General features: G+C 36.7%; 1 protein-coding gene across 1 annotated transcript; it reads left to right on the forward strand.

Annotated features, from left to right (window-relative positions):
* Positions 1-1,471: 1,471 nt before the first annotated feature.
* On the forward strand, positions 1,472-7,118 carry LOC311278872 (N-acetyllactosaminide beta-1,3-N-acetylglucosaminyltransferase 3-like). The gene is made up of 2 exons (XM_084389959.1): positions 1,472-1,609; positions 5,807-7,118. Exon 2 carries the CDS (start codon positions 5,815-5,817, stop codon positions 6,967-6,969), a length of 1,155 nt encoding a protein of 384 aa, XP_084246085.1. The 5' UTR covers positions 1,472-1,609; positions 5,807-5,814; the 3' UTR covers positions 6,970-7,118.
* The last annotated feature ends 4,288 nt before the right edge of the window (positions 7,119-11,406 follow it).

The raw sequence follows: 11,406 nt of genomic DNA on the forward strand, positions 1-11,406 counted from the left end.
AGGCCTACTTACGATGGGGAATTGTTTAATTTGGACTTCTCTGTGCATGGCCTTTTTAGGTGGTGACCATAGACCTGCATTATATGACTGACAGACAAGAACAGTTTGACCTAAAAAATCAAAGTTGAAACTACTGCGGAAACAAAGACACCTACATCTTGGACGTCCTTAAGGTAAGCTAAAACATACCAAAATTTAATATGCGTATCGTTACACCCTGTATTGCATCACCATTATGCGAGCAAAAATGTTCAATTATTGATATAAATTTATTTATAATATTGATATAAATTATTGTCTATATTGATATAAATTATATAGTCTCAATCTATATTCTGTTAACTCTATATTGGCCAGCTCTAGTGTGCATCCTAGCAAAAGTGATTGACTGTAATTAGTTAAATGACTGTCAACAATGCTTTTCTTTAGCAATAATAATTTCCTTTTTCTCATTTGGCAGACGCAGTGATGACCAGCTTTCCATCAGCTACGGAATGTGAAATAAAAAATGCAATTTCTAATAATTTCAAACAAGCACCAGGGAGGGCAGGGGGTGGGGGTTATGGATCAAAAGTAAACAGTTAATTCTTAAATTTTAATATCTTAATTTGTTTTACATATTTTTCCAATGTTTTATTTGTTCATTTTTATGTTTGAATGTTGTCTAAGTTGTTGTTGTCTATATAATTGTTCAAAATAAATCCCTTTATATTCAATTAGTTTGGATGGATTTTCATTTATGAGAACCTGTTATATTTGGGTGAAAAGAATCCTTATGCCTCATTTTGTTGTCTATTACATGTATATGTAGTGTAATTGATGACTAGTCGGGCTATGGTTAGACGTCTATTAGATTTTCACTGACAGCCCAAAATCAGCCTTGTTTTAGCCTAGACCCATATTGCCTGTCTATTAGACGTATATATGTAGTCGTTTAATAGCGTTCTAATTGATGACTAGTCTATTCTTGGGCTATGGTTAGACGTTGGACGTATAAATATAGTCGTTCAATAGCTGTCTGATTGTCTATTCTTGGGCTATGGTTAGACGTCTATTAGAGGTATATATGTAGTCATTCAATAGCTGTCTATTCTTGGGCTATGTTTAGACGTCTATTAGATTTTTACTGACAGCCCAAAATTAGCCTCGATTTAGCTTAGACGTCTGGGCTGTGTTTAGACGGCTATTAGACGCGAAATTGCTTGCTGGGTTTGTTTTAGACTACTGGTTTTGACCTGGTTTGCAAAACACAATTGAATATAGTAACCTATACAAAAGTAAACAAAAATGTCCAAAACTGATCAGTGAAATGGATTTGATAAAAAACTAAACGATTAACATTGACAGGCTAAAAAGGAAAAAAGATCATTTTGTTAGGTAGGCAGCAGATCAGGTTTTGAGACACTTCCTTGACACTGTTTTGAAACCACATTCCTCTAGAGACATCAGTATAGATGCTCCACAGTTTATTTCCTCATTAGGATGATCGAGTTCCAGCAGTGAATACAGGAATGTTTGTTAAAGCGTAACCTACAGTATTTCGACATGAACAAAAACTCAAATGTTAGGCTACTTTTGACGTCATCTGAAGAAGCTAATTAACGGCCAGGTAAGATAAAAAAAAAGATAACTAAACATTTTAGTTTTAAATTAATCTTTTTTTTTTCTTTTTTTTTTCAAAGATAGGAAAAATATCAAAATTTTAATTTTAAATGCGTTTAAATGATTTTTGGTTTTGACCGTTGCTCTAAGAAAATTAAACTAATGCGACGACAAGATGTGCTGCGTAGCCTATAGGCTCTTTTATAGACATGATGATTCTTAAGCAATACGTTGCGATCTACGCTGTGCTCTGTTGTGTTGTGAACGGCTGTCGTCATAGGCACACTTTTATAAAATGGTTCTCACTCAATACAATCATTAAAGCCAAAAACATATTTCAGTACTACTTTGATAAAGTAACATCATTAAATGACTTTCCGCTGGAAACCCATGCACAGCAACAGAATGTCCCATCGATCTTATTGAGCTAAAAAAAAAAAAACAACAACAACAGTAGGCTATTGGAAACTTTCTCGCAGTGTCATGATTTTTTTTAAAACACAATAGGGTAGAGTGGGGGAAAACGCCCCCCTTAAGGAAAATGTGACATACAGTGAAACAAAACATAAATGTGACTAGAATTGCCATCCCGGTTTTTGAGTGACTATGGCAGGAGTTATTCACCAAATATTAAAATTGCTCAGCCTTCATTATTGATTAGTATTTTCACTGAAAATATTTTTGTACAAAGGGGGCGTTTTGCCCCACCGGTGGGGTAAAACGCCCCCCAAGGTGGGGTAAAATGCCCCCTTTCTTACCAACCAGTTTGCTTCATAGATCAACAGCAAAATTAACAGACAATAGTTTTTAATCTCTAAAGGTAAAAGGCAAGTAATGTATCAACATGCATATATATTAGTATTTATTTCAGCAATGTTCAAAATAGGCAAAATTAACTACCTTCCATCAGTGAGCTAACTTTGCTAGCAAGCTAGCTAGTTAATGCTCACTTGAGGTAATTTTTTCATGTTTTGTTCAAATATTTAGATTTTACCACCTAGTTATACTGCATTAAGTGTAAAACAAAGGATTTGATTGACAGAAATATTTTGTTATAGTAATTATGATAGAGAAAAACTATGCCCCCAGGGGGGGCGTTTTACCCCTCAGCGTAGGGGGCGTTTTACCCCACAAGCTATGAGTTTTTTTAATTTATTTTTTATAAAAAAAATTTTTTATTATTCCTTATAAATAATATATGATCTCAAACTACAGACTTCACTATTCATCTATCATACATCACTGCGATATCCTGCAGAACAATATTCTCTTAAACACTTATTTATAATATCTGAAAATTATAGCATTGACCCTGTAATCCTCTTCTCTTCAAATGTGTCGCTGGTGTCAGCTTCTCCATAGAGATTTGTATATCCCCGTTATCAACGTAGTGCATAGCAACAGTACAAATGTATCTTGACTACTTTTAGTGGTTATTTTGGGAAAAACAGGTGGGGGGCGTTTTACCCCAGGGGGGCGTTTTCCCCCACTCTACCCCTATGTGATATTTCCTTATACACAAATTATCATAGTTTTATAATGGCTATTATTGTAAGTTTAAATATTATTGTTCAGTAAATAATATTTTAGTTTAGTGTGTGTGACTTCCGACATCGGAGAAGTTACAAATAGCCTACTGTCTTTATCAGTGAGTCAGTAACAAAGACTTTTATACACAGACATAAATATAGCCTATTATTAAATGTCTATGGTTTTATAATGAAAGGGACTGAAACAAGTCGTGCTGTATCCAGTGGCGGCTGATGAAAAATATCTTAGGTGGGGCTGTGTCATTTTCAGTCGGTTTCAATAGTCTGGTAGTCTGGGAGTCTTTTAGCCTATTGGCTTCGAGGTTGTGGAATGCTCTTCCTCAAGACATCCATCAAACATCCACCCTTCTCTCCTTCAAAAACATTTTTTTTTATCTGAATATTACTCTTCAGCTCACAGTCTGTAAAATCTACATGGTTATTGATATGCTATTTGTTTGAATTAGGCCTACTTTCTGCCCTTGGTATGTGTATTGTGCTTTGATGTTGATGTTTATTTTGTTCTATTCCTTAAGCCAGTCCCAGTGGTTCTCAAACTTTTTAGAGCTGTACCCCATGAGGTTTTTAACATCCTTCTGCGTATACGCTCAGTCACACCTTTTTCAGTAAGGGACAATATTTGCCCCCTTAAATCGATTTTTTCCAGTGCATTTTTACCTTTACAAATACCTTTATAAAATAAATAATGCTTTAAATAAAACAATGTTCAATAGAGAAACATGCAGTGACTGAGTTCTTGCAAAGCTACAGCGCTACCCCACACAGTACTACGGCCGTTTCACCTTCTGAACTTCTTCATCATCGCAAAATGCGTACAAAGCTGAATGTTTTTCCTGTTGGCCCAAAAGTGACGAATGTGCTCGAGTGAAAGAGACTGTGAGTACCAAACAGTTCAAGAGTAAAAAGTACACTAACAAAAGACATGGGGCCCTATTTTAAAGATCTGAAACGCAAGTGTCAAAGCGCAAAGCGCAAGTAACTTTGTGGGCGGGTCTTGGCGCTGTTGCTATTTTCCCGGCGGGATAAATGACTCTTGCGCCTGGCGCAAATCTAAAAGGGGTTGGTCTGAAGTAGCTTCATTATTCATAGGTGTGGTTTGGGCGTAACGTGAAATAAACCAATCAGAGCGACATCTCACATTCCCTTTAAGAGCAGGCGCGCTTGTTCTAAAGCGGATTCCTATTATAACGGCGGATTTGCCAGGCGCACGCGAGGAGCGGTTCAAGGCTGAGGAGACCGACGTTCTCGTCAGGGACGTTGGGGATGGAGAAACACACCCAAATTAACTTCGGTTAAACAGGCGTATGATAATTTGGGTAAATGTGTAAGCTAGATGTATGCTTTTATAATAAAATGTCTATCTATCTATCTATCTATCTATCTATCTATCTATCTATCTATCTATCTATCTATCTATCTATCTATCTATCTATCTATCTATCTATCTATCTATCAAATAGCATATGAATAACATGCGCAACGCGCCACTGACTTTAAACAGTTTTTTTTCGGTCAGTGGCGCAATTGTTTTCTAAACCTGTAAAATAGCATGAGGGAACGTTTGCGCCGGAACACGCCTCCTCTTTGCGCTGAACCGCCCCGGATTCATGGGTTCACACATAGAACTGTACATAGATGCCTCATTAGCGGTTGTTTCAATGGGCCGCAATCCGTAAGCCATCCGCCATATTGGAGTGGTCCGTGAACATTCGAGAGCAAGTTGACTGTGTGTCTGCAACTGTAGTTAGACGCATGTATGAATATCTATATATGAAATAGACACCCAGGGGCCGGTTGCACCAGCTGTGCGTAAGTTACAACTTAGCCTAGTTTTGACGTAAATGGGCACTAAGATACAACTTACGCAGAACTAAATATTTTTGCGTTGCATCATTAAACTTAGTTGAAACGTAAGTAACTCTATATACAAACTAAATATTTACAGAAGCCTCTGATCAGGAGTAGGCTAACGGTTGAAATAAAATATCAGACAGACTGAACTGCATCAATAAGCTCTTCTTTTACCTGACAGACTTCAATTCTTTAGATATATATTATAATGCTGACATTTGCACTCGCTTACATTTTAAGAGAGAGAACATTATGTGAATAGATTACTTTGTTAGCGGCTCATCAATACGAACCCTTCCTACAGTACGTGCATCTGTCCCATTGGTCCCTGTTGTGCATATCAAATAACATCAGTCATAATCAATAAACGAACTCAGGCTTAGGATAGAGAAACATAGTATAGTCTTATGGATAATCACTTGATGCCTTTCCCACATGTTTCGATTAGGTTAACAGTACAGAAAATTGTATCTGACCATGGTATTCTGTTCTTTCCGCAAATTAGTTCATTTAAAGTCATTATCTTCGACACATTGAGGCTGATTTTTTGTCAGGACTTCACTGCAACAGAACATGAAAACTACATCCACACAGGGCACAGAGCACTGATACAACTTCTACACATGATTCACTGTAATAGTTTAACAACAGAGAGCAGAATTTACATTTTTAGCTGAATATCTCTTTCATTAATTCAGTTTCATGGACAGCCTTGAATCAATATTTTGTAATTAGGTCTGAAAAATCCTTGTTGAGAGAATTTTTGTGTTCATATTGTGAATTGTGTCTCTTTTCCTAAACAGGTGTGAAGATGAGAAAGGAAAACGCAGAGACAATAGCATTAATTCTCACAGGTGTTGTGTGTCTTTTCATTATAATGAACAAAAATGACATTGAAGACGACGTGATATCAAATAGCAAAGACACATATGAGATGCTCCGTCATCAAATCCATTTGCCCAGATCCAAAATTTTCCAGCCTTTGTCTTCACGTTGTCAGCAGAATATGTCGGCTTATACTGTGACTGGATTTTCTACTCTGCCAGGTCATATCCAAGATTTCCTGCTTTACCGACACTGTAGGAATTTTCCCATGCTGCTCGACCTGCCTAATAAGTGTGGCGGACCCCTGAACTCTGCAGATGTCTTCCTTCTGCTGGTCATCAAGAGTTCTCCAGAAAACTACGAGCGGCGAGAAGTCCTGCGGAAAACATGGGCTAAGGAACGACTGCACAAAGGTGTGTGGATCCGTAGAGTCTTCATAATCGGAACAACTAAAACTGGCTTTGAGAAGCGCAGGTTGAATAAGTTATTGAAGCTGGAGAACAATGAGAACAAGGACATTTTACAGTGGGACTTCAATGATACATTCTTTAACCTCACACTGAAGCAGATCCTTTTCTTAGAGTGGATGGAAAGATGGTGCCCACAGGCTAGATTTCTCTTAAACGGGGACGATGACATCTTTGCCAATACATTTAACATGGTTCAGTATCTTCAAGGTCAAGAGGACAATGATGGAAGTAAACATCTCTTTACCGGGCACCTCATCCAGAACGTAGGGCCTATTAGACGCTCTTCAAGTAAATACTTTGTCCCGGTGCAGGTTCAGGAGTCTGAGAGCTATCCTCCTTACTGTGGTGGAGGAGGCTTTCTTCTCTCAGGCTTCACTGCCAGAACAATCTACAACATGTCTCACTCTATAATTATACTGCCCATTGATGATGTTTACATGGGAATGTGTTTGGAAAAGGCTGGCCTCAAACCTACATCCCACTTTGGTGTAAGAACCGCTGGTCTGCATGTCCCAGCTGAGAACGTTGACAAATTTCACCCTTGCTATTACAGAGAAATCCTTTTAGTCCACAGATTTCTGCCGCACATGATTTTTGTGATGTGGGATGAAATACAAAACCCACATTTGCAATGTGGAAAGACAAATTCCTCTCTTCAGGGAAGCCCATAAACAAAAGAAAGGGAAGCATAATTGCTAGAATTGATGTAATTAATTTTGTTTTTAATCAAAGAATTAACTTTTTTTCTACACATGTTTTACCATGTCACTTCTCAAGAAAATTATTTGGCGTATTGTATTGCACTTTAACGGAAATGAAAAGGGTGGTTGATTCCTTTCTCAGCAAAATAAGTTGTAGTCTTTATGGTTTTTATTATTTATTTTAAATAATTAGAGAGTGCTTATGGAGATCTATAATCTATATCTTTCCTTTTTTAAATCTAATTGTATCAGGATAGTTAAGTGTAATATGAAAATGGCATTCACTTGCACACAGTCTATGCATTAAATGATTGCTGCAAAAGCAAATTAAGTAATTTGCAAAAAAAGTAAATAATTTCCATAATTTCAGTTCTTTTGAAGTGGTTCGCAAATTCAGATGGTTCATCGAAATTATTCATTTCGTCAATCACAAATCTGAATCGCAAAATTCACTGGACCACGCGCACGAAATGTCTGTTCAAGTAAGCTTTAATGTGTGTTTTCAAATTATAAATAGGACATACATTATTTACATAGGCTACGTTTTGACGTGATAAAGTTTGTTAATTTGACAACTCTCCTGTTCTCTAGAAATGTTTGTATTAATAAAAGGCGAATACCAACTTCAAAGGTCAAATAGTTATAAAATGCTGTATCATTTGCATTTTTTCATGGTGTTGTGTAGATGTCGGACATGTCGGACTTCTTTAAACCAAAGACTCACAGTGGTACCAGGACACGGGCCTCCGTTAGAGGTGACTGTGAGGTGCCTTTTAGAAGAACAGCCTTTGGACAAAATGCTCTGTCTGTGAAGGCCTGTAAGTTATGGAACAGTATCCCCATCACTGTCAGGGAATGTCCTACATTTTCTACATTTAAAACCAAACTCAAAGTGTGGCTTAAAGCAAACCAGTCTTGTGATCATTAAGTGACTCTTCTTTTATTTTGCTTGTATGTATTCTTTTTTTTTTTTGTATGTTATAATCTTTCTATTTCTGTAATTTGTCTAGGGACTACGGATGTAAATTAGCCCTGTGGCTATAATCTGGCATGTTTACGTCTGTTTTTGTTGTTTCAATGCATATGTTAATTAATGTGCATTGTCCCTATCAAATAAATAAATAAATGTATCTTTATTCTCTTAGTTTGCTTTGTTGTCTTATGCACCAGAGATCCACTGATGTAGGACTCACTCACTCACTGAATCATTCAGAGCAGTTCCCTTGAGTTTACTCTAACACAGACTTTAGCAGCACCTCACCATTGTCATAACCAGCTGTGCTGTTATTTATCAAATTACTTGTACTTTTCATATTGATTTAGTATCAATTAGTTAATACTTACTTATTTTTCTTTACTTAGGCTATTTGAGCCAAACTTAAGTCAGACTCCATCAATGTATATTTATTTTTATATCTATGAAGGTTGAATACATTATGCAACACGGAAGAACCATCAGAGATTATAAAATATGAGGATTTTTGTTTTGTGCAACACAATGTTACATTTTGTTCTTTCTTGGGTGGAGGATAAGATATTGCAATTTATGACAAATTAAATGACAGACCAATGGTTCATCCGATCTTGGCAGAACTTTGATCAATCAATTTTGCCAGAACCATTGGACTGTAATTTCATTTGTCATAAATTGCAATCTCTTTTAAACGATTTGACATATCGGCACAAAATTAGACAGGGATCATTCTCAACATGTCCAGAAGGTACTTGAGAAGTTTGAACTTAGCGCCACTTAGTGTTCCCTAAAAAATATGAATACACAATTTCTGTTAAGTCAGCTCGTTCCAAAGATCATCTGAGCACATTTTTGTAAGGATTAGGCAAAATTAGTAATTAATTATGGCGCTTTTCCACTGCATGGTACGGTACGGCTCGGTTCGGTACGGCACGGCACGCTTTTGGCGCTTTTCCACTGCATGGTACGGTACGGCTCGGTTCGGTACGGCACGCTTTGGCGCTTTTCCACTGCATGGTACGGTACGGCTCGGCTCACTTATGGCGCATTTCCACTGCATGGTACGGTACGGTACGGCTCGCTTCGGCTCGCTTTAAATGGTACCACCTCTGTTGAGGTTCCAAGCGTACCGTACCGATACTAAAATGTGACGTGAAACACTGAAGATCACTGATTGGTCAGACAGAATCGTCACTACCAGTGTCAATAGGCTTGTTTGAGATGAGCAAAATCTGCGCAGAATCGATCACCGGTGATCAGCGCGAGATGCATGCCGGTTAGAAATGTGTCCGAGTGCGGTCCGCCTTGCTCTGATGTCATGCTGACGTATGTCAAAAATCTCTCGCGAGCGCAAGGCACACCTGTCGGATTCTGCAGTCGAGCGCAGTTGCTCTCCACTGACTGCGCTGATCAGAAGCATGATGGGAAACGACTTGCTGACGACACAGCTTAATGTTCATTGGTTTAAACAACCGTGATGTATTGTTCTCTTTTAAAATGTTTGATTTTAAAACTCTGATATCATGTTGTATGTGTATACGTTATGTGTGAATATTCCCAAACTATCTAACAGTGCGATCTCTATGGGTTATGCAATTTAATTTTTATAAAAAATAAATAAATAAAAACACATAGGCTATGTCTGTATTAAAGAAAAAAATATTGATAAACATGTATTTGGAATGGAATTAAATAACAAGTACTTTGGGTGTCTTGTTCATTTTATTTATTTTCATATAAAAGCAACATAAATTGAATTACATCCAGTTTATTAGCAACACTGTGCACGAGCGTGAATCCCACGATATCCATCTTTGATCTCGCAGGTGTCAGATCCACTACGAGAAGAGAGATCTGTCCGGCTTGCCTGCGCTTTTTTCACTCCTCCTCTCACTGCAGCCGCCTACTCTCGACTACATTTCAGGCGAGGCAAGGCGCATCTCAAACAAGCCTATTGTATTTGCGACACGAGACCATGCACGAGACAAACCCGCTAGATTTAAATAGCCAGTAGACAACAGCCAACGCTGTAGTGTCTTGCAGTTAAAAAGTTTCTTGCAAACTGTTTCTTGCAGTCAGGGGCGGCGCCGGATAATTTTTAACGCATGTGCTGAGGGCACACACACACATATGTGTGTGTGTGTGTATATATATATATATATATATATATATATATATATATATATATATATATATATATATATATATATATATATATATATATATATTATTAATAAATGAGCAAAACTTGGCCACAAAATATTTAATATTCAATTATTTTAATGATCACAATTAAAGTTTTAATTTAATTAAATTGAACAAGCGCAAAATTCAGCATTCAATCAAATATTCAAAAAGACTTAATAATAATGTTATTTCTCTCTATAGGCGCGTTTACTACGAATATGGCGATCGTCAACTTCATCTTTGCCAGACACTGACAGAAAACACTATTTTATAAATAAAAATCAGTGCACGCGTCCCCGGATTTACAAACGCACATCTTGCTTGTTGCACGCACACATTATGTCGAAATAACGAGATATTATGTTGAAATAACATTATTATTAAGTCTTTTTGAATATTTGATTGAATGCTGAATTTTGCGCTTGTTCAATTTAATAAAATTAGGCCTATATATAGCCTATATATATACTATTAATAAATGAGCAAAACTTGGCCACAAAATATTTAATATTCAATTATTTTAATGATCACAATTAAAGTTTTAATTTTATTAAAACGCGTGCACTGATTTTTATTTATAAAATAGTGTTTTCTGTCAGTGTCTGTGCATGGCAAAGATGAAGTTGACGATCGCCATATTCGTAGTAAACGCGCCTATAGAGAGAAATGCACATAATGGATTACATAAGTGAGTAGCTTATTTCTTTTTGTTTTGAATTATTTCGTTTAAAGACATTTCAAGCTTTGTGTATTTGAGGATGAGATGCGCTCCAGTTAACGTACAATGCAAGTGACCGCTCGGGCGCCTCAATGGTTAAATTGTCTATTTTGCATCTTATTTATTCAATCCAGGCAATTGTTTGATGAAAAAATTATTAAAATTAAGATACAATTTATACAAAACGAAATTCACTTTAAAGAAAGGCTTTCTACAAAACAAAACTTAATGAAGTGGTCAAAATTATGTCTGACTCGCTCCATGTCTCTCTACTCGTGCTGTTCACTTTTCATAATCAACATAGGCAGATGGAAAAAAATAACATAACATTAACTAAATGCGCTTTTTTAATGGCAGTAGGCTATAGTTTAAAACAGTACATTAGGCCTATACTCTCTATTTGTAAAGATTGCTGCACATTCATTTAATTCTGAATTTTGCACACACAAGTTGAAAGGCATTTGTTCAAATCAAGTTCACGGATAATTGTGCGTGCATTTATTAATCATTATGATACTAAAATCATAAC

The sequence above is a fragment of the Rutilus rutilus genome (genome assembly GCF_951802725.1).
Source record: "Rutilus rutilus genome assembly, chromosome: 19".
Lineage (NCBI taxonomy): Eukaryota > Metazoa > Chordata > Actinopteri > Cypriniformes > Leuciscidae > Rutilus > Rutilus rutilus.

Coding starts and splice junctions, on each gene's coding strand:
- LOC311278872 (XM_084389959.1), top strand. CDS start 5,815: ATGAGAAAGGAAAACGCAGAGACAATAGCATTAATTCTCACAGGTGTT.